General features: G+C 50.6%; 1 protein-coding gene across 1 annotated transcript in view; it reads right to left on the reverse strand.

Annotated features, from left to right (window-relative positions):
* CABIN1 (calcineurin binding protein 1) overlaps positions 1 to 27,529 on the reverse strand; it is a 132,552-nt gene that overhangs the window by 76,076 nt on the left and 28,947 nt on the right. The window contains exons 17-26 of the mRNA XM_054592826.1: positions 25,033 to 25,275; positions 23,535 to 23,691; positions 19,127 to 19,242; positions 14,216 to 14,377; positions 12,976 to 13,182; positions 12,640 to 12,785; positions 9,073 to 9,334; positions 6,615 to 6,875; positions 2,979 to 3,130; positions 1,334 to 1,512 (exon numbers count right to left, since the gene is read on the reverse strand). Coding sequence (XP_054448801.1) covers positions 1,334 to 1,512; positions 2,979 to 3,130; positions 6,615 to 6,875; positions 9,073 to 9,334; positions 12,640 to 12,785; positions 12,976 to 13,182; positions 14,216 to 14,377; positions 19,127 to 19,242; positions 23,535 to 23,691; positions 25,033 to 25,275 — 1,885 coding nt within the window. The remainder of the gene's footprint in view (positions 1 to 1,333; positions 1,513 to 2,978; positions 3,131 to 6,614; positions 6,876 to 9,072; positions 9,335 to 12,639; positions 12,786 to 12,975; positions 13,183 to 14,215; positions 14,378 to 19,126; positions 19,243 to 23,534; positions 23,692 to 25,032; positions 25,276 to 27,529) is intronic.

The raw sequence follows: 27,529 nt of genomic DNA on the forward strand, positions 1-27,529 counted from the left end.
GTGCACAACTGCAAGCAGTCCTCTCTCCTGAAAACCGGCAGAGTGCTCAAGCCTCACAAGAAGTACCTGGCAGACACAAATCCCCAGAGCAGGATTTACTTCCAATGTGTTTTCTCAATATTTTCATGAGTAAAAGGTTGGGAATAGGGTGGTTTTCCTATTTAACTTAAGTTAAATAAGAAGCGAGAAGGACCCTACTTGGGGAATGTCGGCAGGACTGAAGCAGGAGGAGCAGGCAGGCCAGTTGCTCCCATCTCTGCTCAGCCCTCTGGGTTGGTGAGGGAGGGTCCAACAGCCAGACCGGAAGGAGGTGATGGAACCACACAGCACACACTTAGATGTGCAGCCTCTCAACACACGCACTGTGGGTCAAACTGAACCCGGAGGGGTACTTACAAGTGTCCTTGCCTCTCAGATCACCAAATTTCCCCGGGCCCAGGCCAGGTGAGCACTGCCACCTTGTCATCCTTTGCCAACTCTTCTCTAAACCTGCTCTCAACCCTGCTCACTCAACAATACCTGTGCTTTCCAGGAACCCATGCATTGGATGGCTAGGGGGTCCCACCGCCCCGGGGAAGGCAGAGCAAAGCTCACTTCCCACAGCCACAATGAGATGAGCGACATGTAAGGACCTGGGTGTCTTTCAGCGTTGTCACTACCTCCACAAGACTCCACTTTAATGGCCCTCTTAGTCCACCAATTTGGCTCATTCCAGCAAATACAGCTCATCACTGTAAATGTGAGGAGAACATGAAGAAGTTGGGCTATGAGGTCAGCATGCAAGCCTCCTAATGTTAGTAAGGAATGTGGTTGAACAGTCGCCACCTGCCCCATCCCACATGGGATGGCCTTGTACAGTCCCAGTTGACACCCCCCCCCAACCTGTCTGGATTCCCAGGGGTGACAGACTCAGCACCAGTGACAGCCTTGCCATGACCGCCAGAAGGGCTGCCGCAACGATGCAGCCGACTGCACAGGCGCCACTCTAGGCCGCCCGCAGACACGGAGCAGCAGGCCCACAGAGTCTCCAACTGCTCTTCGACGCCCCCATTTTGCAGGTGGGAAAATGCAGGCTCAGAGAGGCAAGGTGCTTTAGCCTGCCCCACTCCACTCTGGCTCCCAGGTGGGTGAGCTGGCAGGTGGCGACCCTGAGCATGTCTTGGAAGCACAGAATCACCGTGAGTCCATGAGGTTAATGAACAGCCACAACATTGCCCGTGTCACCCCAGACCCAGCACCCCCCTCACCAAAACAAAGCGACTGATCACCCAAAGCTCCCACCCCCAATTGGCGTGCCGCCCTGGGCTGGCAGTAGGGAGAACAGGGACTGTACCGTCCGGCGTTGCCTGCTGGTGGGGTTTTTTACATTTGACGTAATCGTGGTCAATCGGAGTGGCTGTGTAAGGTGGGGATGTCAGACCTGGGCCAGAGGAGGAGGGAAGGGAGGCTCCGGGGCCCGGCAGTGTCCCAGCTGAAGAGCGGGAGTCCTCATCCACCAGGCAGGCCTTCTCCCTATGGGGCAGAGGATTGGGGTGCAGGTCAGAACCTCCACACAGCACTGAAGGATGTGTACAGGTCTGGAACATGCCTTTCTAAGCTGTCCCCAACCCACCCTTCCTGGGGCCCACCGCTCCCATGCACTTCCCACCACTGCTTGAGCTGGTGTTCCAGGGCATCAAAGAATCCACCCACATCGCACCCACTGCGGCTCAGCCCTCACGTGTGGCTGGGCTCTGCAGGTGTCTCAGGTCTCAGGCCCCGGGGACTGGGGGGAACCTGACAAGGCCCGCCTCAGAAACTGCCCACCCTAGCTCCCTCCACACCAAGTCAGTGTCCTTCTGTGCAGTGCCCAAGGCTGACAGGTTAATAGGACAACCAAAGGCCACTGGCAGTCACTAGAAAGAAGGGGGAAAGTGGGGTACTGCCTCTGTGGCCTGGGTCCCAGACCCATTACTGGTAGTTCATTTTTATAAAACAAATCCTATCATAGTGTGTATATAGGTAAGTGTGTAAGTGTACAGAAAATGATGTGAGAAACTAAACTGTGAGTAGTGGCTAACTTGGGGAAGAAGAAGGGGTTGGTTTGTCTGTATGTTTACAAACTGCTGGAATTTTCTATAATTGTTTAACAGAATATATTCATCTATCATTTGTGTAACTTTTAAATTTTCTGAAAGAGAATTATGACCAATAAAAGACAACATCATGAAGTTGGGGGCCCTTTGTCACTGAAAAATACATTATCTATAACTTCTGGGCATACTGCATCCACCTGTGTGACCTGTCACGTGTGTGCCCATCTCCCCCACGTGTGTGCCAGAGCCTGGGCGCTGGTCCCACCAGCACTCAGCTGAGCCCTGCTGAGCCCTGCACAGAGCCCAGCCAGGCAAAGGCCCATAGGTGGCGTGAGCTAAGCCAAAGCTCCAGGAAACGGTTGCCCACAGATACAAGTCACACTCAAGAAGAGGCCTTGAGGAGATCTGCCCCAGGCCCAGTGAGGGGCCACACCAGGGTCCCAGCATCCTCAAGTCCTCTGACACCACAGAAAGAGCCCGTGCCTCCCACACCCCTCCCTCTGCTTCTTGGACCGATGGGCAGCAGACCAGGCCCTCAGAAGGCCCCCATAAGGATCCAGAAGCAAGAGTCAGCAACGTGAAAACTGCTCTCCCACAGTGTTCTTTCTGCACAAGCAGAGCTGCCCCCAGTGGGGAGGGGAAGGAGTTGGCTTTTCTCCGGGACCTGGCCTGGAGGTCGAGGTAGACAAGGTGTGTTCAGAGGGTAGGTTATTGGAAACATACTCAGCCTCTCCTACTCGAGTTCAACAGAAACATCTATCAGCCCAGCCACTGGAAATCTCCAGATGAGATCCAGAAACTCCACGAACTCTGGTTTACTCAGCAGTACCCCTTGAGCACCACTTTGCCATATATAAACCATACACAGGGGATAGGGTGGCTGGATGAGAGTAGGCTACTCACTTTTCTGAAGCTTTGGGTGTATTCTTCTCCTCGCCCCTGGCAAAGGGTCCTTCTGCAGCCTCCTTCATGAAGTTGACCAGGACCTCCGCACCAACCCCAAAATCGGGCTTCCCCAGGAGCTTCAGGATGGAAGCATGGAGCCGGAAGTACACCTAGGGTGACACTCGGGTATGAGCAGCCCTCCCAGTTGCTCAGGTTTTCCATGGGCTAGTCAGCCACACAGGAAGCGGGACTCCGACAGGGAAGACGGGCCACCACACACTACCTTTTCTTGTTACGTTTTTAAACGAGCCAATCTATCATTCATTTAGAGCAAGCTCTGACAATTCACATGGACACCAACTATCAGCATTCCAGCCCAGGTTTGTGGTGATAAGATAATGAGAATTACAACCCCTCAGTTATGCTCACTGGGCCTCTCCGCCCATCAAAGCACACGCTGCCCTCTTTGTGCCCGTCTCTTGCACCCGTAGCAAGGGAGCTTCCAGGCCTGACTGGTGTGGCTCAGTGGGTTGGGCATCATCCCACAAACCGAAAGGTCACCAGTTCGATTCTTGGTCAGGGCATATACCTGGGGTGCGGGTCAGGTCCCCAGTGTGGGCGTGGTGAGAAGCAACTGATTGATGATTCTCTCACACATCGATGCTCCCCTCTCCTTCTCTCCCTCCCTTCCCCTCTAAAGATAAATAAAATCTTAAAAAAAAAAAAAAAAAAAAGGCAAGCTCTCACACCTGTCTCCTCAGTGGACAGCAGGCTCCTTGAGGCAAGGAGTAGGCTGGACTTGTTTGCACCCCAGCACCTGGGCAAGCCTGGAAGCAGGCCTAAGAAGCTCCACCCAGTGCATCCAGGGCAGGCAGAAGACTTGCAGAGTCTGTCAGGTCCTGTTCTTTCTTTCACTTCCTCAAATCGACTTACAAATGTGTGAAGTGACTTGCCCAAGGTCTTACAGGAAGAAAGCCCAGGGTCAGGTTAAACCCAGGTCCATCCTGTCTCCTGCCCTTTACTGTCCCCAAGCACCTCCACAGGCAACCTGGCCTGACCTTCCCACCCAGGAGCAGATGTAATGCCAGCTCCCACCTGTGACATATGCTCCTTCAGATGGCATAAGGGGTGCCGCAAGGGCTGAGAACCACTGTGGCCACGGGCCCAGATTAACCGGCCTCGCCTCACCCTGAGGTGGTTCTCAAGAGATGTTGCCAGGGACCCACCCAGGCATCCCAGACAGAGGGGCTCCCATCCGGAGTCCCTCCCCGTCTAGGCCACCCGTGGACACAGAGGAATTGGCCCGGCAACGCCATTTTCAGACATAGGAAACCTCTGAGGCACCACACATGTCCAGGTGGCCACATGTGGTGGAGGGCAAAGCGTCCAACTGGCAATGTTAATCCTGGCAGCAGGTAAAGTGTTCTGAACGAGGGCTCAACAGCAGAGGGGAGTTTGCGCAAGGGTAAGGTTGAATTCTTAAGAGAAATGCCACTTTTAAAGCAAGACAGACACATGTTCCAACTGAGCATCAACTTCCCGGAGAGCCAGCGTGGTGTGCTCCGGGAGGGCAGCGCACAGCTGAAGCCCCAGTCCCTCATCTGGAAGTCCTTGGGTACCGCTCTGCCCGCTCACTGCTTCTATCAGGCAGCAGCAGAGGCCGGAAGTTGAAGAAAAAACCATGGAAGGAAAGCAGAGTTGTCATTTTCCTGAGTCCTGGGGCACCTCCCACTGCAAGAGGGTTCAGCGCTGCCCAGAGGTGCCTCCTGAGAGCCCCGGGCTCGGCGGGGTCTGGCCCCAGCCGCCCTTCTCTCCGACAGCTGACTTAGGACAGGTCATGGCAGCCCTCTGGGCCTCAGGCTTCTCATCCCCAAGTGGAAGTCCCTCCAAGAACAGGCACATGAAGCCTGAGTGAAAAGCATGAAAGAGCTGTGATGGGGAAGGACGAGACCTGGGCTGTGAAGGACAGCACTCAGGGAAGCGCTGAAGACACGCGTGATAGGAAGTTTTCCAGATGAAACCCTCCCCCATGAATAAGGCCCCAAAACAGCTGCAATAAACCATTCAGTACAAGTCATTTTAAAAAGGTAAATTTTTTTAAAATGAGGCTTTTTGCTTGCTCACAGGATTACTAAATATTAAAAGGAGGATACTAGCTAAGTTGATGAAAAACATCAAAGTTCATAGATCAGTACAACCCTTTTGGGCAATGAGACATTGTTGATCCAGTGTTAAATGACCCTTGGAAATACCCTTGATCCTTGAACAATGCCTGTTTCAACTAGGCAGAGATATATATCGATATATCTATCTATATATATATGGATTTTTTTCAATTGACCTGTGCAGTTCAAACCCACATTGCTCAAAAGTCAACTGGCGGTTGGGAATCTGAGCGTGTGGAAGGTCAACCGTAGGTATACATAAGTTTTCGACTGCATGGGCAGTCAGTGCCTTTAACCCCCTCATTGTTCAAGGGTCAATTGTACTCAGCTGAGTGTTTCCTGATATGTGTCCAGGGCCATGTCCTGCCTGCACCTGTCATGGAAGAGGTGGAAGAGAAGGCCAAACCCACAAGGAAGGGGCCAGACAAATACAGGGATGCCCCAGCCAGATTACAGGGCACAGGGCACAGAAGGAAGCCCACAACTCCTCTACTACATCTTGTCCAATGAAAAAAGCAAGTCACAAAGTGATAATGTATCTATATGTTAATAGGAAAAAATCTAGAAAGATAAGGACTTGCTCAAACTGCACATACGTATCACTGGGAAGTAGGGACTAGATTCACTGGAGACTTTTAACTGTTTTTAATCACTTCTGAGCTGGTGATTCTTGTTATGGTTTTCAACCATGAATATCTGTTAATTTTATAATCAGAAAAACTGCATAAATACAGAAAAGACTTAAGCAAGCAGATTCTGCCCCAAACTCCAAGAAGCTGGGCGTGTGGGTCCTAGGAGAGCTGGGCACACAGCCTCAGAAAGGGCAAAGCTAATAAGCTCTGGGCCTCAGGAGGCAGAGAGCCCAGGGCCAGGCCAAGCACATCTGGGTCCGCACCCATGTCCTGAGCTGCCTCCCCGCAGAATGTGCTCGTCACAGCCACCCAACCCACCTCACAGGACTGCCATGAGCACCACTGAGAGCATCATGTGAAATGGTGCAGAAAACACAGCCAATGCAAGGAGTAAATGAGTGCTCTCTGTTCTTGGGGAGCAGCGGAAGACCCCGAATCTGGGGTCAAGAGCACAGGCTGTTCCCCTGCCTCAGTCCTGCCAAGGCAGGCCTCAGACATCCCACCGCACCCTGAGCGCAGGGTGCCTGCCTGCCTCCTGCCGGGCTGCAGGGCATGAATGCTGCACTGCACTGGTGCCATCAGGCCAGGTTCTCGGAACCTGTGTGCGCTACGGAAGAAAGGCCATTTTCTTCAGGGAGGTAAGAGCAAAATGCTCACTCTCCCAAAAAGGGTTGTGAGCACCCCTTAGGAAGAGAGAGGGAAGTCTGCTTTAATTGCACACAAAGCTGCTAAACACAGAGAAGTTTCCAACGGGTTGCAGGGGTGAGTCACTGGGACCACATGCCCTACCCCCAGGGAGAGAGAGAGACCAGCCCACCCCTGCCCAGCTTCCCCACCCAGGGCCAGCGCAGTGTCACCTCCAGGGCCTCCATGGCCAGCTCAGGTGGGTTGTGGTAGTGGATCTTCTTGGGGTAGCGAGCAGCCTCCTCATGCAGGTAGTGGGCAGCCTGCCTGTAGTGCAGCAGGTAAACAGTGGGCGGCTGCTGCTGCTTCTCAGCCACCTTGCCCAGCATGTAATGGATGAGCCACTCCTCCTCATCACCATCACCCTCGCAGCGGGCCGCCGACGTGAAACAGTGCCTGGCTGTCTCTAGCATGCTATCGCGCCGGCCCTCCATCTGTAACGAGACCACGAGACCGGGCCGGCCTTGGGTGCATGCCCGGAACCTGCACAGGATCATGCCTTATGTTGTACAAAGCCCTGCTGCCTCGTTTGCAAATCGGTAACCCTCTCAACAACCCTGAGACACAGAAGTGCTATCACCATTTTACAGCTGGGACACTGTGGAGAAGCCTACAGACTCCTTAGAAGCCCGCATCAAGTAAGGCACAGAGCCAGACTAAAACCCAGGTCACCTCATGTCAACCCCATGTTCTTTCTTCTACCTTCCCCTGCAATATCTAATAGTTTAAGCCTTTATGATGTACCTACTGACACCCTTCTAAAGGTCCCAACTGTGACCTCTGTGGCTGCCGTGAGGGCCTGTGCCTGGGAGAGGAAGATGCCATGGGGCTGGGGCTGGGGCTGGGGCTGGGGCTGCATGCGCCGCCGGCCATCACTGCCAGGAGGACTAAGCCAACAGTGGCTCTGCCACAGCAACCTGAGGAGGCCAGGTAACCAGAGCTGACATAATGAGAAGAGCTGCCATTGCAGGTGGTGAGTACCTTGTTCTCTAACCCTCTCGCTAGGGTGGGCAAGCAAAGCTGGGGAAGATGCGCACCCAGCACCCAGCTGCACAGCACTGGAGAGGATGTACACCCCTGGGGTCCAACAGGACTTCCCACCCTCTCTCCATACCCTTCCAGGGAACTAGGGTGTTTATAAAGGGCAGACTCCAGGGCCCCACCCAAGCCCCGCTGACTCAGAGCCTGTGCGTCAGAAGCAGCACCTCCAGCTGCCCTCTCACACACTACAGGCGGACACTGCTAGGACAGAGTCAGCTGCTGAGAGGCTTTCCAACTCAGAAAGCCACCTTTCCCGTCCCTATATGAGACTCTGGGCCAGCATCCTGGATGCTCTCCATACAGGAGAGCACCCTATCAGGTGCACCCATGTCCCTTCATCCCAGAGCTCCCGAGCTGGCAGCTGAACCCAGCCTGCGTGGGGCACAGAGGCAGCTGTTTTGAGCACCCCAGGCCTCCAACCTCTTCTCTCCATGGTCCTGGCTCAATGGCAGGCAGGCCGCAGCCTCTTCTTATCTCATCTCAGGAGCTAGAGGAAGGCAGAGGCTTTGGGCACTAGGCTCTGGTAAGGGTGCTGCTCGCAGCCTGGGAGAGCAGGACCTCTGTTCCATTTGTGCATGGGGATGGGAAGGCTGCTCTATGAGCATCTGTCCAGTGGATGCTTATTTCTGTGACTCTCCTGTAGCAGTGGCCCTGGGGCTGACACAAAGAAGGCTAGTGATAACCCTCGTACTCTGCTAGACACTTCCAGGGAAAGAAAATTACCACATGGGAATGAAGGAACCGACACTAGGTGAAATACGGTAGGGTAGAAAGAATCATGGTACGGAGCTAAAATATGGCACAAACCAAGTGACTCCATCATTAACCTACCCAAATGGGATCCTGCAGCAAATCTGTGCAAGTAAAAGGCAGGCGTTTACATGAAGTCCTTCTATTCTGACTGCTCTGTAGCTGTGTGGTTTTAACCAAGTCATTAGCCCTCTGCCCAACCAGCTCTGCCACTGGGGCTCAGATGGCCACCTACTGAGAAAGGAAGGGTGACTGCAAAGAGCCCCCCTAACCCGGCACCATGAGGAGCCTCGTATAAAGGACACACTGCCAGTGTCCCTGTCCTTCGCATGTGTGGCAATCGGAACACCTCCGACAGGGACAGGAGGGACAGCCACTGAGGATCTTCCCAGTTTCAGAAGCTCTGCTAGACCCCCTCACACCACCTCTCCATCCTCAGGGCAGGAGGTGCACCCTCTGTGTGGCACCTCGTTCACCTCGTGGCCAGGGCGCCTAATCCAGAGTGGGCCAGTCAGAGGGGCTCAGGAGATGATGGCTGTCAAAATAGTTCCACGAAGAAGGAACGGTCAGCTCATTTATAGCCAAAACCAAAGCAAGGATGTCAAGGTCTTCCCTCAGGCCACACAGCTGGCCCTGAATTTGCCCACCCCGGACTGGGTAACCAAAGACCAGGGACCAAGCTGCCACTGACCAAGGCTGAGTCTTCTGGGGAGAATCATCCATGAGCTCCCAGCATGGCCATGAGGACAAAAGGGAAGAATGGCCAGGACAGAACTTTGCCGACCCAGGGCCCTCTGTCAGACAGCTGGGGGGCAGCCCTTCCACAACACCCCTCCTTACCTGCTGGACAAGCTCGGAGGGCAGCTCACCTCTCCACTGTTTCAGCTGGCGGGAGGCAAAGGAGTGCAAAGCGTAAGACATGGTACCATATTCGATCCACAGGGACAGGTTGGAGCTGTCGATCTCCAGGGCCCGCCGGAAGCAGTTCAGGACAGGCGTGGCATGTTTCCAGATAGGCCCGTCGCTCTTCAGCTCGTTCGAATTCAGCTTGTCCTGAATGCGACTGGCCCGGGCCAGGGCCATACCTGCCCAGGAGTCGAACCTGTGGTCATGACAAAAGCACCAGTCAACACACCACTGCCCTTACAGCAGTTGCAGACATGACAGCCTGGAGAGCAAGGCAAACAGCCACCATGGGAGCCCACCTCCCACCCCAGCTCTGTCCTTCACGAACTCTATGACTGTGCCCAATCGTGTCTCTGGGCATCTTTTTCTGATCTGTGAAATACAGCTAAGACAACCTACCTTGAGAGGAGAGCTGCTGGGGCACCACAAGACATGTATTCTAAGTTCAGGAGCACCTTGCCGGCACTCAGTACCTGCTCCAAAAGAATCACTAACTGGAGCTCAAACTGGGCTCTCCAGCACGATGGGCTCCTGGCCTCTGCCCCCCACCTTGAGGGGTTACCCACAGACTATTTCTGCTGGGGAGGAAAAGGGGTGTCCTACAAGGCATTGAAGTAACGGCCCCAACATTACGGGAAGGCTCCCGTCCAGCTATACGCCTGCACTGGGGGAGCGTGCCGTCAATACACTCCCTGAGCACGGGGCAGCCAGGACCCCTGAGACCACGGCCCCCAGCTTCCGGCCCGTCCTCCCCCTGGGCCCTCTGCGGCGCAGTTCCTAGCAGCGAGACGGAGTATGACGGGACACGTGGTGCTGGGCCTAGCATTCTGAGAGCACCTGAAAGAAAATGGGGCTGAGAATGCAGAAGCCTCTCTGAAAGGATGAACGGCCACAGAGACATCAAGACCAAGACAATTTCTGGGCACTTGAGAGAGTCTGGAATTTTCTGAGTGCTAGTACAGAGAACAGAAGGGCAGCAATCCCACGCAGATGCTATCCTCCATATGCTGACAATCCTTAACCCACTTCTACGCTAACTTTAAAACTGGCTCGCTGATTTCCTCAAGTATTTGACAGTCCCCAAGATGTGGCAAGGACAAAGGAAACTTGTGAAGCTCACATGTACTTTGCTGCACTCCAGGCACCCAAAGATGAGAAAAGTGTGAATAAAGGAGACCTAAAGGCTTAATGGTGATAGAAGGGCAGCAAAAATGAAGGCCTTACCCTTCACATGGGGGTTACTGAGTGTACCCTTTTCTCCACAGAGGCCTGGGGATCCAGGGCCACCAGCCTCCCCCAGCTCTGCTCAGGCTGCCCTGGGGAACGGAGCGAGGGAGGTGTGTCAAGCTCCCCTCTGGATGCCAGGAACTGCATTACGGACTGTCAGCCAGGCCCGCTCCTGTCGCACTGGGCACTCTCTTTCCTTCCAGAGCGCCTTCAGCAACTCCTTTTTCCCTCAACTTAGGGGACTAGACCACATCAGGGCGTGTGCCCCTGTGCCTGCAGCAATACCAAAATGAAAACTGCTACCTCCTGTCACAAACGCAAGTAACCAAGAACATAGACACATTGCCACAAAAACTTAAAATGATCCTTTGTGTGCTACCAAGAGCCTTGTTCCAATAGGGGTTCCTGATTCTAACAGAGCACTGCACAGCCCACACTCTCAGTGCTGACCTGAAGGGACATTGAGGCCCTGAGGGGTGGTGACACCGTGGTTTCAGAAGGAGGCGGTGTCCAGAGCCCGTGTGCTGGGCTCTCGCTCACAGGGCAGGCCTGGCCCTGGCGCTTTGGCAGTGGGATGAGCTGTACTAGGGACTACGCCCAGCCTCCCTCTTCCCAAATGCCACTCTCCAAAACGCCTGGCCATGTTGGGCCTCTTCCAACTCAGCAAGAAAAGGAATGGTGAACGTGGTGGAAGAAGAAAAAAAAAAGAGCACAACAAAACACGTCACTAGCATCCTCAGACTGTGCTCCCACAGGAGCCACCAACAAACGCTGCAGCTGGGACATTCCACTGGCCACTGAGTCATCTGCTGTGGGCTCCATTTGTGTCTAGTAGTCTCAGAAAATTTAAAGAAAATAAAATATCCAAACTTCCATTTTGGCTAGCCCAAAAGAAGAGACTGAGTCCATCTCCCTGGAGTGTGCCCGTAAGGGCTGGAATGAAGGAGGCCCAGGACCGGGCCACCAAGTCCTTCCTGGTCCTGGGGCAGGTCCTCACAGGACACTCCACTTCTCTGGCAGGGCCCTTGGTGGGCTGGGCCTGCTGAGTTGATACCCTCTGAACAGCTGGGTGTGCAGGCTGGAGGAAGGCCCAGCTGAGCTGTTGCAACTCTCACTTGGCTGACTGAGGGACTATCACGTGAGAGGTGCCACGCCAGAAAAGATGAGTGTGATCACCCTCATTTTCCAGACATGCAGGCAGGAGCGCAGGAGGCGATTCCTCACTGTTCCGCACAATGACACTCCGCCAGCCTGAGTGCTGGTCTCCTCTACCGCACCGGGCCACAGCGACCTGGGAGAAGACAGCCAAGGCCACTCACACATGGCTCCCTGCCTGGAGGAAACCATAGGCTGAGCAAAAAGGGTCAAAGCCTTTCCCACAAGCTATGAAGTCCTAAAAACTGCTTTCTACACTCAGACCCCAGCACCTTGTCCCCATGGCCAGGTGGATCCTGACAAGGTGGAAAAGGTGGCTCATCCATGGTTCGAGGGTGACCACCATGGGGCGGCCCCTAGTTACTTCCAGGAAAGCTGCCTACAGATGCTAGCCTGGACCCTTCACATGCACACCAGCTGCAGAGGGTGGCCTTGTTTTGACCTTGACCCAAGGTTTACCTCCTAGGTGTGGCAGCCATGAGAAAATATGCCCGCTCAATCAAGCAAATCAGACTTTATAAGCTTAGCATCCTATCATCCTATCTCAGGACGTGCAGACAAATCACCACATTTTAATAAAAAGCTACCCGGGCACAGTGGGAAGGAAGCACGAGCCTGATGCGCAACGGGCTCTAGTGCACTTAGCACTGCGACTGTCGCTACTGCCAACAGCGCACTGCATCAGAGAGGGAACGAGAACTCCTGCTTTGGTGTTTCAATTACTCCCCGCCCCAAAATGAGAAAACCACCGTAATTAAAGACATTGCAATGGAAGAAGGAGTACACATCAGCCAACCTCCCAGTACAGGAGCTAGAAAAGGGGATGGCACACAGCCCATGTGGAGCCAGGCTGCACATCCTTGCCCTGCAGGTCAGGTCCAGATGGATGCCTTCTCTGATCCCAATGCCAATCCCAAGGGTCTTCCAGAAAGAGGCTTTCTCTGTTGTTTTTCTTTTTATGGAGAGACTTTCCTATTAATTGTAGAGTCTAAGCCACCTTGTCATTCCTTCTCCCCTGGCCTTCTTGCCATGGTCAGGAAAGAGCTTGTTGAGCTACAGTGTCCCTAATTGCCCCAGCAGGTTGGCCTCACACCAAGGTGACTGGCCCCAGCCACCCACCTGTCAGGGCAGATGCAGATGTCATGCATGTAGAACTTGATGGCCTTGGACTGCTCCTTGTTTTTAAAATGGTAATCGGCCAGCAGGTAGTAGAGCTCATTCACTACTGGAGGGGAGGGGTCAGCCCCTTCTGGGAGGCAGGGCACCTGGCAGGTGAGAGGACAAAAATAAGAGGAGGTGGAGCCAAGGATTCAATGTAACCAGTGATGCTTCAAACCCAGGACCATTCACATCAGCACAGGACAGGCCCTCACTTCTCATGGCCCTGACTTCTGGTGCAGAACCAAGGCACATAAGCAGCAGTAAGGTAAGCAAAGGTTAGACATAAGCCCCCACCTCAGCCGAGGTCCCCTCAATGTATGCAGAGACTTTGTCCAGGCTCAGGGCCGGCCTCTCTGTGCGGGGCACAATGGTGGCAATTCTCTTCAAGAGGTTAGCCAAGTCGGCAGAGACAGTGCTGGTCTTGTAGCTGTCAAATTCAGGAAGAGTCTTGGGCTTAAAATATTCAAACATAAACAAGGCATCCTCCCACATCAGGTCCACCTTGAAAAAAAGAGAAGATTGATCACAGTGTGGTCAGGGCAAAGCACAAAGGGAAAGTTCTTCCAAGGAATGGCAGTGTAGGTGTAGACAAGGTTACAATGTATCAGAGAGTCTGAAACAAGTCCCACAGCCCTGCTTGGTGAGCTCCTGCACTGAGTACCTGCCCAGGGAACCAAAGGGTCATCAGGGCACATTCCTGGGTTGCAGGCAAGGTCCCCAGTGGGGGCATGTGAAAGGCAACCACACATTGATGGTTCTCTCCTTCTCTTTCTTCTTCCCTTCCCCTCTCTCTAAAAATAAATAAATAAAATCTTTTTAAAAATAAAACAATTCCCACATACTTTGAAAAATCTGCATGCCCCCTGTAATCCCCAAACCCAAACCCCAGTATGTGAAGAGCAGCAAGTGCACTGGCTTCCTGATTTTTTTAAAGAAAAATCCTGGACATGCTGGAGATGCTGGAGACTGAGGGCTGCACTTTGTGAATTCATGTGACTGTGGCCAGGCCAGAGGGTGGGGATCGTGGGCCACTGACCCTCTATTTGCCTCGGCCGCCCGCCATTTGGTTGACAAATACTGACCCGGTGCTTGCTCTGGGCCAAGGCGGGTCCACATTCTGTGCAGTGGCCACAGCAGGGGCCCTGCCAAAAGGAGTTTACATTTAGGGGATGGAATCTGTAAGATCAGAGAATAACTGAGAGTATTGCTGAGTCATAATACTCCCAACAGTGCTCTGAAAATCAAAACAACAAAAAATGAAAAACCTCTAAGAAATTATTCATATTATCCAAATTGTTAAAAGAAAAGCTATTAAAAATTGCCATGCTGCTCTCTTGAATGATGAGTGAACCCTTATGAAGCCACTTGTGCAAGGATCAGATTATGTCAGGCCATCTTCTCGTGCTCCTGATACAACTCAAACCCAGGACTTCGGAGCTGCAAGTCTCACCCTGGGAGTGCTCAGAGCCCTGCTTCCCTGAGGTCCACTCTTCCCGGCAGGGGTGGGAGCAGCGGGCCTGGTGTGGCGCCTCACCTGCTGGGCAGAGTGCTCCTCCAGGTACCTGGCCTTGCTCTTCTTGCTGGGGAAGCTGTACAGGCAGTAGAAGCACTGCTCCAAGGCTGTCTCCAGCTCCTCCTTATAGGGGTGCATGTCTTCAGAGGTGGATGCAGCAAGCTCCTTCTGGAGAACTCGTACCTACAGCGAGTGAAGAGAGGCCTGAGGAGAGGGCCCAAGGCCTCCCTGGCACAGCGGGGCCCCAGGATGACCACCACTCTATCAACTCTGTTAACCTGAGTGTCTGCCGGGCCCATTTTCTGGAAAGGGCCTGCCTTCCTCAGGGGAGCCATTCTGGACCAGCCCTAGGAGTGGCTTAGTGAGGGGCTTGCCAAGCAGGCTCTCTCGGCACACCCAGTCTGCTTCTACCTGCTGCTAGAAGGAGATATCATATGCCCTCTGAGAAATTCTTACTCATTCCTTTATCACTTCTTTTGCTCCTCAAATACTTACTGAGCACCTTTCTAGGCTAAGCCCAGGGCAACACAGTCCCTGCTTTTAAGAAGCTCAGATTCCAATGGAGGGCAATTAATTAAACAAATAGTTACAATGTGAGATGATAAATCCCATTAGGGCGGAGGAAACCTCTCTCAGACAAACCATTAGTGAGGATTACAGAGGATAAGGACAACACAGTTAAAAAGTGGTGTCTGTGGATAGCAGATCTAATTGCTATGGTTATGCCCAACTATTAGCAAATACACATTCTTTTCAAACATCCATGATGAGATTTTGACCAAAAACTAGAAAAAGAGCAAGTCTCAACAAGTACCAAGGACTAGATATGATACACGCCACATCCTCAGAATATAATTCAATAAAATTAGAAATCAACTACCAAAAGATAGTAAATACCAAATGTCAAAATTATGGCATATAGCTAAAAATGTACTTGGGAAAAAATTATAACCTTCAATACATGTATTAGAAGCATGAACACTAAAATAATCATTCACACCTCAGTAAGTTAGAAAAAACACAAAGTAAATCCAAAAAAGAGAAGATTAAAAAAAGCAAAAAACAAAATTTTTTAAACCCACAAATATAATAATAATAATAATAAATATTAAAGTGGCAATTAACTAGAAAGCAAAGAAAAAAATAGAGCAATAAACCAACAGCTGATAGTTCAAAAAAAAAATTAATTTAGATAAACCTCAGAAAAGATTGGTTTTAAAAGAGGGGTAGAGAAAAGACAATTTTAGCAATGAAAAAAGAGTCATAACTAGGGGTAGCACAGAGACATTTTAAATCATAAGCAAACATCATGAACAATTTTATGCTTAAGTGGACACTATTCCAAAACATAACTGACAAGAAGAGAAAATCTAAATCAACCTATACAATAATGACTAAAGAAAAAGAGACAGCAGTTTAAAAATTATCCCCACACCCCTCCCCCCAAAAAAGAGAGAGAGCATTAATTAGATAAGTGACAAACTATGACCCACGGGACAAATCCCACCATTGTCTTTCTTGCCCAGAAGCTAAGAACAGCATTTTCATTTTTAAATGACTTTAAAATATCAAAAGAAAAATATGACTTTGTAACACCTGAAACATGAAATTCAAATTTCAACATCCACAAGTGTTTACATAATGTCTTTACTATGTATCCTCTATGGCTGCTTTTGCACTACAGTGGGAGCACCCAGTAGTTCCGACAGAGACCTGTGACCTACAAAGCCTAAGAGATTTACTATCTGTCCCTTTACAGAAAAGTTTTGTTAAGCGCTGGACAAGAAAGTAAGACAAGAAGAAAATAAATAAATATCGAAAAAAAGAGAAAAAACTGTTATTCATTGACAATATATGACTGCCCACATAGAAAATTCAAGAAATCTACAACCCACCAGAATTAATAAAAGCAATAAGCAAAGAAGCTGTGCATAAGAGAAACTTATTTTTTTTTATTTGACTTTGAGAGAGAGAGAGAGAGAAGAGAGAGAAAGAGGGAGAAACATCAGTTTGTTGTTGCACTCACTTATGCATTCATTGGGTGACTGTTGTATGTGTCCTAACTGGGGATCAAACCCACAACCTCAGTGTGTCCAGACAATACTCTAACCAACTAAGCTATGTGGCAAAAGCAAAAAACTTATCTTTTTAAAAAATAGTGTTCCTATGTATCTGCAAAAACAAAATGGAAAATTTAATTTTTAAATATCTATTTACAGCAGTAATAAAAAAAATACCTAAGTATAAATCTGACAAAATACATATGAGTTTTAAAGAGAAAATTATATAACCATATTAAGGAACATGAAAACATAAGACCTAAAAAAGGGAGATCACATGTTTATAACTGGAAAGACTCAAACATATAAAAATCGCAGCTCTCCCCTAAATTAATCTGAGGTCAATGCTGTTCCAATCAAATTCCAATAGGTAGAGGCTTCACAGAACTTTTCCTAATCAATCTTACAATGTTTTGGAATAGGAAAGGGTCAAGGATAGCCAAGAGAATGTGACTTTTTGTTTTTATTAGAAGATCAGTTTACAGCAAATACAGCAGGTAGTTAATGTTTGCACAGTCTGGGTGGTGATACACAGGACACAGTGTAAGAGGGACTGGCTACAAGTTAGTAAGTAAAGGCTCCACAAGACAGGGACTGTTTGAGCTGAGTGCAGATGACTGGATAAGCATTCAACAATCCAAACTGAACATATGGAAAGAAATATAACTCTCAGTATGAGATCCAGGAGGATTTCCCCCTCAGGAACATTTTCACTCTATGCAAGAAAACAAAATACACAAAGGTCTCCCTATGTTGGCCACAAAGCATTCTCAAGACAAAGCCCTTTCCCTGTCCACCAGGAATCTGGGGCCCTGAGAAGAGGCAGCAATAAAGTATTCACCTTTCTAAATTCCACAGTACCCAGAATGATGAGTGCTCTGCAAGCATTTCTGGATCAGTGAATGAATGTCTTTATGTTCGTTCATTGATTCACTCAATAAATATCAAATGGGCAGTAATCTTTGCCAGGTTCTGCTCAGGGCCCTAGACATGCTTCAGACAGCAAGACTTCTAAAAGTCCCTGGTCTCCAAGATGCCATCTGCTGGGGGGCATGGGCAGGTGATACAGAAACAAATAGGAAGGCTGCCCAGAGGTCAATGGGACGGAGAGTGGCAGGACCAGGGAAGATGTCTTTGAGAAGGTGCCTTCTAAGCTGAGACCTGCATGGCAAGGAGAGGATGAGCCAGCCATGCAGACCCTGAGGAAGAGTGCGGCAGGCAGAGAGCTCTGGGATGGTCAGGCTCTGAGCAGAGAGAGGGTACCTTTAACAAGCAGGGATGCCATGTCCACAAAAGTGAGGTTGCTGCAGGCGGACCTTAGGCAGGAAAATTAGGAGCTATGAAACACAGCACCACTCACACAACTTCTCCTCCCTCAACTTCAACTGGCAGATCCTGGCAGCTAAAATTCATGCTGCACCAGAAAAGACACAGATTGGAGGGGAAAAAAAAAAAGAGCAGGACCATCCCATCATCACCCATCTATCTGCTCTTTCCTCTTAGCGCCACTCCCACTGGATAGCAGTTCGCAAAGGTGCTACCTCAGTCTCGACTTGCCCCTAAATCAGCATAGGAGTGCCTGCCTCGTGGAGGCAACCCTGTGGGAGTAGAGTGTCCCAACACTCTCAGGCTGGGAGAGGGAAGGCAAAAGAAGGGAATCACTGATTCCTAAGAAGCATTAGTGACTCGGCCTGGCACAATTTTTCCAAAAATGGTCCTGGAGCATGAAGCTGACCCAGGGTCACCCCAGAGGCTCTTGAAGGTCACAGGGCTGGGCAGACACTCAGGCATCTACAGCTGGGGCTGGAACCTGCCTCAGACACTAACCAGCTCCAGGGCCCCGAGCCAGTCAGATAGGTCTCCAAGTCCTCCTACAAGTGCTTTACACATACATTAATCTCACTCATTCATTCAACCCATATTTATTAAGCACCTACTATGGGTTGGGTGCTATGCTAGGTACTTGGACCTAGCAGTGAACAAAACTAACAAAAATCCCTACCTTTGTGGAAGTTCCATTTCAATGGAGAAGAGACACACAATAAACAGAATAAATTCCATGGCATGCCAGAAGGTGATGAGAGGCACAAGGAAAGCAGAGGGCAGTGAGGGAGGATCAGGACTGAGGAGAGAGATGGCAGCTGTGGAGAGGGTATGCTCACTGAAAGGGTTTAAAGCAGAGGAGAGCAAACCTTTTCTTTTAAAGGGCCAAACAGTAAATATTTTAGGCTTCCCAGACCATATGGACTCTATCAGAGCTAATCAACCTTGCTACTGTATTGCAAAAGCAGCCCTAGTTAATATTAACATATAAATGTGGATGTGGCTATATTCCACTAAAACACTTATTTACAGATATTACCGGCTGGGTTGGGTGCCCCTCCTGTGCTCTGTAACTTGTCTGAGAGCTGCTCGGCCTTGAGCTCAACAGTAAGATTTGGGGACAGGGATCATGCTCCTTATAGCCAGTAAGCCATCAATCAAAGCCAGCAAAACCGAGGAAGTCTATTTTCACTCACTAAGTATGTATTTACTGATTGAATGAACACAATAGCTATTGATTGACTACTACACCTGGCATGATTAGTGGAGCTAGGCAAACAGGACTCAACAGAAGGTGGTGGATGCAGTATTTACTTCTAAAATTACTATTAAAGGCCTGGCCCTGAACCCAACACATAACAGACTCAGTAACGACTAGTGGATCTAAATCTGCCTATAGTTCAAGGCCAGGTCCAGAGCCCTGGAACCTCAGGTGCGCAGGACATCAAGTTCAGGCTTTCTGGAAACTTTGCGTTGTCATATCTGCACAACAAGTCAAAGCACAGTAGGCCCCACAGCAGGAGCCGGCCAAGCAAGCCCAGGCACTTACGTAGAATCGCAGCAGAGCCCCGTCTGAATTGCAACACCAGGACCTCCTGCCCAAATACTCGTGGGCTGTGTTGAGCAGCATGAGGGAGGATGGGAGCATGGGTGTCTCAGCCATCACTGGGGAGAGACCAGACGGACAGTGAGCTGGCAGGGGGCACGCGAGGGAGCTGCAGGCAGTCTCTCCCTTGCGCTTTGCTTTCATTACCAAGGTAGCTACAGATTTTCCTTTCTTTCCTTTTTTATCTTTTTGTCTTTTTAAATAAGTAATGATTTGACTGGCTTTACTAAGCAATCAAAATCATACAGTAAGGTATAAAGAAAAAAATGATTCATTCACTAAGTAGACATTTGGTGAGCATTACTGGCAGCATCTTTCTGTGCATAGATGAGACATTTTGGAAAAAATGAATAATTTTTAACAACAGAACCCATACTATGTACATCATTTCTTAAATCAAAAATCCTTATACTTAGGTCTATTTGAATATTACAGAAGAAAAAAGAACTATCAAATTTCAGTTAAACGTTTACCACTAGAACTATTCCTAGTTTCTTTAAAGATCCCTCAGTATTTTTGAAAGTGGGACATAACCTATTAGTGGGCTTGTAATTGACATTTTTAGGATGTTCCTATCCTAGAGGATTAGAATTAAATACAATAGAATAGAAAATACTAGAGGGAATCCTACCCAGTAGAATAAAGATCCTTTCGCAGAATTTGTTTCGTTCTTTTTACTGTTGGTCAGCCCAAGTTAAAAAAGTATGAAAAGCACTGGTTTAAAAAGTCAGAAGATCATTAAGAAGTTCAAGCCATTAGGTTTTCTAATTGGCCTTTTAGTTTCCATTTTCAACAGCATCAAATGACTGTTGTGCAAGATGAGTAATAGCTTTGTAATACTCCCTTCTTTCCCCTCCCTCTCCCAATATTTGGGGCATACATTATCTGTAGTACTTCTGGTTGTAACAGAAGTACTGGTTGTACATTCTATTCTGCAGCCTTAATTAGCCCAGTTGCTTTCTGGTGCTCATCACAAGTTCCTTCCCAGGCTTCTTCACTCAGACTCATGTTGGTTTGCTGACTTCATCCTCCAGTAGTGTTTTTAAGAAGTATTCATAGGAGCCGGAATCCCTCTTGATAAGTGTCTGTTACCACTTTAATTACAAATAATCTGGCTAGACAGCTGAGGTCCTACTTGCTTTCCTTGAGAGCATATAGACAACACCACAACTGCCCTAGACGCTGCTGTGGAGAAACCTGAAATGAGCCTCATGTACTATACACTTTGAATCTGAAGATTCAGTTATTATCACAATTCAGAGAAATTTCCCTGTATTAATGCTGGGTTGGTTGCTCCTTCAGTTTCACTGCTGAGGTCTTTCCATCAGAGCATCATTTATCCTCATACTGGACTACCTTTGTTTTCCATACCTGTCATCTCTTCTCCAATTTCCTTAGCTCTTAATCTCATCCACTTGTTTCAGTTGTAGTCATTCTGCTCTTTGCTGTTTTGGTTTATTAGTTTATAATGGTGAGATCTGGTTTGCAGTGTTTTTGCTTAGTTCTGCAATTTTTCATTTCATTTTATCAGCTCAAATTTTTTAAATAAGTCGTTTTCTTGTGCAAATCATTTACAGGGCCTCTGCCTCTGTTTCTTCGCACATGTTTCCTTCCAGACCGAGTTCATCTGTTTTTTGCTGTGGTATGTCCTTCCTTTCCTCTTTGTCCCCGACATGGGGCGGGGAGCGGGCTTCAACATCACAACACTTGCCACGTCCTCTCCTTCGATCCCGTTTACAGTCAGCTAAGGTAGCCCCTCCAGGCTAAGCGCTCCAATACACCGTCAATGACTTTTCTGGGGCACTGTCCCACATGAGACCTTTCCTCAAAGCTGTAATTGTAAAGCGGGTGCTGCTCTCAACCCACTTTTCCGTATCCTGTGTCTACAGAGGTAGAGGAAGGGAGGTCCACCTGGCTAGGGCTGATGCAGTCATTGCTGGAGGACCTACGCTTTGTTTTCTCCTCTAAGATCCCTTTAAGGCAGGATTTGCTGCTTGGCGAGAGGAGTGCAGTCAGCAGACAGCCCTCAGCTGCTGTTTCCTTCAGGAGCTGCTGCATCTGCAGAGACTCCCCTCACCCGAGTCATGCACTTCCTACGGGAGGCCACATCCAGTGACTGAGAAAGGTGGGTATGTGAAGGCCTGGCTACTTCCCTGTCACCTGGTACAGCAGCTTGGATGGGCACCTCCTGCTCCAGAGCTCCCTGTTCCAGGCCAAGTCTTTGTCAGGCCTGCATCACAGCTGGACGTATCCCTTGGCCCCACCCTGCCTCCTCCCTCTTCCTTTCACAAGTAACCTTCCCCAATAAGCCATCTCAGTGACTACTTCCCAGAGAGCTCAATATGTGACAAATGTCTTACACCAGGCCCCTCACCACCTGACCAGAAGTGAGTTTTGTCCCTGGGCCCCTGCCCTCGACACAGTCTGGTCACTGGACGATGGTAGGACCCAGCAGCCCCTCCTGCCTCTGCCAGGCCCAGGGAGATAAGGAGGGCCTTCCCTCCCAGTCCACTGTCTATAAGTGAGGATATTAACAATAAATCCCAGGATTCTATCAACTGGCCATCTTCCCTGAGTTCTCCTGCTAAGGGCAGAGAAGGGACAGGAGCCATACCTGCTACCGGTCCACCCGAATCTTTGATTTCTTTCCTTGGCCTACATCTTCAAAGTTTACGGCATTTGACTGACCCCCTTTTCTTGTTTGTGCACTGGCAGTGTTTTAGAAACTATTTTGTTTGCATAATTAATCTGGGGGGGGAGGGAGACCCTTAATCCAGGAGGGATTTTTTGTATCATTTTTATAAGAAAAATAATAAGCATTTGTATGTAAATTTTAATTTTCACCACTAAAACCCTTTTGGAAAACATAGAGGTACTATTTGTCAAGAGCTCTAAAGATATTCATCCTAGAAATTTTTAAAAAATCAATTTAGCAGAAGCAAAAAGGTATGCATGAGGTGTTCACTTGAAGTGTGACCCGTGAAGGAGAAATACAGTAGCCAGTCCAGCAGTAAAGCGGGGCACCTCTCAGCAGCCTTATGAGACTATGGAGCTTTATGAAATAGGGTTTTAGCATCTTTCTCAATCTGGCCCCTTCCCTGTCCATCCCGCATGGCCTAGCTCCCTTGTGTCCCCCTGTGTCTACGCTTCTACATCTCTCCAGTGTCCTCCTCTGCCACTGCTCTCCCCAGTCCTCGGCCCAACCCCCACCCAGCTGGCCACTGCTTGGTGTTCCTGTCCGTCTCCTCCCACCTGTCAGAGCCTGAAGTATCTTTTTCACAGGGGTCTGACATGCTGTGAGGAGCTGATAAATAACTGGGACTAAGCAAGCAGAGAGTGAATAGAAGGAAACACGCCACATGCCAACTCTGTGGTCACTGGAATAGGGCTGGCTTTCTTTTCTTTCCACTCTTCTGATTTTTCCAGTTACTGAGAAAAAATAACAATAAATTTAATTTTAAGCTAAGTATATGTATTACAATCATAGCTATATACAAAGTATATGTACATTGGTTACGTTCAGACAGAAAATGCAAGAAAGCCAAAGGGGAAAAAATCATTTGGTAGAAATACAGACAATCTTGCTTAAATGTCATTTAGCTGTTATTGTTGTGTAATTTATGCAAGGTGGTACCACTGTGTTGATGGCTCAAGTGCCATCTCCAATGAAGGGTCCTGGGCTTGCCCTCTCCAGCCTCTCCACGCACAGCGACTACTCTGCACTCAGAACCTCCACGTGCCTGCACTGATTTGCCACGGTAGGTGATGGCTTTATTACTCCATTTTGTCCTGAGAACAATCCTCCGCGACAGGTACCATTATTCCCAGTGTGGATATAGGGAATAGAGGCTGAGAGGTTACACGATTTGCCCAAGGTTACACAGCCAAGAAGCGCCAGCTGCGATCCGGAACACGCTGCCCTCCCGCTGTGCACACCCTCTGGCCTCACAGGCCCACACACAGGAGGAGCCGTGGGGGGCAGAGGTAAGGGCTGGCACACGGCTGCCCATCTCGCAGAGCTCTTGTGGAAATCAAAGGAGGGAGCAGGCATGAGGGCTCTTAGAGCAGCGATGGCACCCTTCACAGCACTCACCCTGCTGTCATTTCCTCCGCGCCGACAGCTGCAACACATAGGAAACACTTCACACGCCCACTAACTCCTGACCCTGCTGCACAGTGAGCTCCCTAAGGGAGCCTCTGCCTCTGTCCCAGTGACAAAAAAAAGTCTTGTCAACTAAGCCCCAAGCCCACTCATAGCACCTAGAGAGGGCGGCAGGGCCCTGGGGCAGAGGCAGGAGACAAGGGACGCACAGGTTAAGGACCACTCCCACCCAGACCCGCTTCCCACCACCTTCATCCGCTGGGTTCTGAAGCTGCTGCTGGTGGCACAGAGACCGGAAGGTGTCTTCTTCTTGCCAGATGATCCGATGCAGAATGATCCAGGGCAGCACTGAGGAGACGTGGGGCTCCTTGGGCTCTTCCTGCACAGCCATGCTGCAGTCGATGATCTGGGGGGTGGCGGGCAGGAATGTCACAGCAGGGCCAGCTCTCCCCTAACCCAGGGTGCGTCCTCAGGGCAGAGCAGGGGCAGGGCTGGGGACCCGGCTCCACTGTTTGCTGTGGGAACACTGCCGTAGCAGCATCCCATCAAGTCATCAAACAGAGGGTCACAGAGCCCGACGACAGAGCTATGCCCAGGCTCAGAGGAGCCAGCTCTGGCCCCCCTCTCCCATGCCATGTGCGGTTCCTACTGTGTACTGGGCCCTGTGCCAGACACGAGGGTGACAGAGGTGAACAGGACACAGGGGAGTGGACGGCCCAGGGTGAAGAGACCTAGAGACAAGCCCCGCGAGAGCCATGGATCAGTATGGCTGCTGCAATGGAAGCAATTGAGGGCTGTAGTGGGGTCGCAGAAGAGGGGTGGGGAGACAGAAGAAATCCCCTGAGAGAAGGCTGCCAGGTAAGTGGCTGTGGCGTACCCGATCCCTAGAGAGGGTGATGGCCGAGGACAGATACACACACAGAGGCCCCAGAGGCGGCCCAGAAAATGAAACATGGGGGTAGAGAAGGAGGCGGGAGGATCAGTGCACTTTGGGTGACAGGCACCCTGGAGGGGATGTGAAGGGCGAAGTGAGGGAGCAGCCCCTTCATCTTTCCGGTTTGGAAAGGTGCCTCTGCGGCAGCGTGGTGCTGGACAGGGAGGGGACGGTGGCAGAGGACTGGAGGGAGCGTGCTGCCACCATCCATGCAAGATGGCGTTGGCCTGGGCTGAGGCAGAGCGGTGAAGGTGCAGGGAGAAACAAAGGGTGGGCATGTTAAGGATGAGGACATGGCAGAAGCTGCGGACAGCCTGGGTGGGGATTGCCAGGAAAGAGCCGAGAGCGGCTCAGAGGAAGGCTCCCTGCCACGGAGCCTGCCTGGACAACGCAGAGTGCTGGGACCACCCCTCAGCTATAAGTGCCAGGACAACGGGGGCAGTGGAGAGCCCAGCAAGGGACAGGAGGCCTGGGTTCCAGCCCTCGCTCTGACTCTGGCTCGCGGCACAAGGGCCAGGGCCTCCTGCGCTAAGCCTGCTTCCTCCCCTCTGAACTCGTGGTCTAGAAGGAACCTGTGGAGCCAAGGGCTACACCGTCTCTAACCCCCAGGCCCCACCAGCTCCAGGAAGGTTTGCAGCCAGGGCACGGTCACTCTCTACCTGAGGTACCCACGTTTCTCCAGCCAGTGAAGCCAACGTATCCCCTTGGGGTACCTAATTCACAAGAAAAGCTGGTGAACTATGAAGGAGGGGGGTACCAGACAGGCCCTGGCTGCGGCAGGGCAGGGCAGGGCAAGAAGGCGCAGGGGGTCACCTGGATGAGGTTGTTGGTGAGCCGGATGAGGCCAGTGGCAGAGGACGATTCCTTCAGGATGCTGCCACTGCTGTCTGCCGAGAGCGCCTCGTCGATGCCCCGCAGCAGCTGGGTCACTGTAGCCACCCACTCCTCCTTGGCTGCGGCCTCACTCGCATTCACCATCTGCTGGACCGCCTCGTTCAGAGCCACGTCAGAGCACTCAAAGCACTGCCGGTGGTCCTTCAGCCGGAGCAAGGATTCCTGAGCGCGAGAAGAAGCGCCGTGAGGGGACTGTGACAACGCTCGCCACACCTGGTCCTTAGGACTGAGGGGCGGGTGGCCGGGATGTAGACAGGAGGGGCAGTCCAAAGGAAAGGGGGACCATACACAGCCTTGGGGCATCTGCACGGGCACACGGTGACCTGTGTGCAATCTCAGCATGGCAAGCCACCAGCTAGGGAGCTTTCAGAATGGTGCTGAACCTCTATGCCTCAGTTTCCTCATTTATAAAGCCAGGACACAGGGTGAGGCCACAGAGCTGGGAAGCAGCCAAAACGAGGCTGTGACTCCACCGCTTCTGTCAGTTCTCACTGTTCCCCAGGCCACCCAGTCATGTGCTCATCCAGTGCCAGGGCTCTGGAGGATCTCAGCAGGGGAGGGCAACTGCCAGGGAGGGACTGTCTCACAGAGGAGGGCCTGAGCCAAGACCAGGGCAGGGGCACTGGCCAGGTGGCGCTGAAGCCACCTTCCAGGTGGACTGAGGTACTGAGCCCGTCCGAGCCCCAGCCCTGAGCGTTAAATGAGCCGATGTCCGTAATGCACTCAGCACAGTATCCTGACACGAAGGGGCTCTCAGTATGCCACACTGCACTCTGACTGCTATTTTAAAATCTCCCCTTTGAAAGCCATTGCCTCTTGTCAAGCTCCCTTTCCTTTTGTTCTAGAAGAAACCCGTTTAAACCCCTCTGGCCTCAGCCTCTTTCATTACCACAGAGAAACAGCCTGGCTGTGAATTCGCAGATCTGGCGGGCAGCCTGTTAGGCCCACAGGAAGCACCTGCTGCCTGGCGCCCTATCGGCTCTGCCCTCGCCACAGCTGAGGCGCGGCAGTGGCTCCTGCCAGCCTTGACACGTGCAGCTGCCACGCACTGAGGTGACACAAACAGGTGTGGGGACAGAAACATCCAAAACTGCCTTTGGTATGTGCTGCAACATCTGAGCACAGATCAAAACTACCCCCCAATTTAAAAGCCCTAATTGCCAGGGCCACAAGGCCTGTGTTTCTTTAGAGAAAATGAGCACTCTAGCAAAAGGCCCTGAGGTGTGAAGGAGCCCATGGGGACAGAGGTAGAGCCTCCAAGGCCTGGGCTGACCCCTCCTGATCAAGTGCCAAACATGCAAGGGGCAGGAGGCTATTTTCTAGCAGGATAAAGACTACTGACCCTAAACTGCAGCCAGAGTCTCCATGGAAGTCAAAGGCAAGACAAGGACCTGCCAGCAGCACTCTAATGTGACAATCCCCAGTGCTCAAGGCCAGAAAGAGCTAAAAGGCAGAAGAATAACTGCCAACAAATGAGGAGACCCCATTACCACTCTCAGACATAATGGGACTTCAGAGAAGTGGCTAGATTCAAAATAAACATGCAAAAATCAATAAGGTTCCCATAAATCAGACATGTACTGTTAGAAAACATAATGACCAACCAAAAGGTCCTGCTCAAGAGAGCAACCAAAAATATTAAGAACTAAGAATCAGCTCAACCATAAGAAAACTATACATTAATCTGAAGAACACAGAAGGTGGGAGAGACAGCCATCATACTCTTGGAGGGGAGGATTCCAAGGCAGACCCCCATCCTGTAACACTCAATGAAGCAACAGTTAACATCACTGGAAGAAAACAAAGGCCAACAGGACTTTTTGTGTGTTTGCTGCCATATTTCTTGTCTGCCTCCCTTGTGTAGTACAGGTTCCATGAGAGCAGCTCCCCTGCCCAGTGCCAGGAACACTGTAGGAACTCAATCCATGTGCATGGAATGAGCGGATGAATGTTTTTCCAGTCTTGGAAAGGCTGCCTAAGCATAATGAAAAAAATCAAAAACATCTGAAAACTTCAAAAGATCTGACAACATAATTCAAAACTTATGTATGTCGGAAAAAAATACAAGCGACAATTAAAAAGCAAACAACAAACTGGGAAAAATATGTTCAACAGTTGATGAAAAAGAGATCAATTTCTTTCATAGCAATAAGAACCCCCACAATAGGAAACTTGAGCAAGGAGCACTTATTTGCAAAAAGCAGGAGTTTCCATGGTTCTTGGCCCAGGCCTTGCCTCACCCACAGACTGCTCAGCGCCTGCCCAAACGGCAGCTCCCCATTCAACAGGGCATCTGCCACACCCAGGAGTTGTAGGTTACAGAAGCAAACCGACATCTGAGCCATTGGGGCCACCTCACAAAGGCAGCAAGCACTGGCCTCTCCCTTCCTACCCACCCAATGGTCTCCCTGGGTAC

This window comes from Pteronotus mesoamericanus, unplaced genomic scaffold, assembly GCF_021234165.1.
Source record: "Pteronotus mesoamericanus isolate MK-2021 breed Mesoamerican mustached bat unplaced genomic scaffold, CSHL_Meso_final scaffold_371, whole genome shotgun sequence".
NCBI lineage: Eukaryota > Metazoa > Chordata > Mammalia > Chiroptera > Mormoopidae > Pteronotus > Pteronotus mesoamericanus.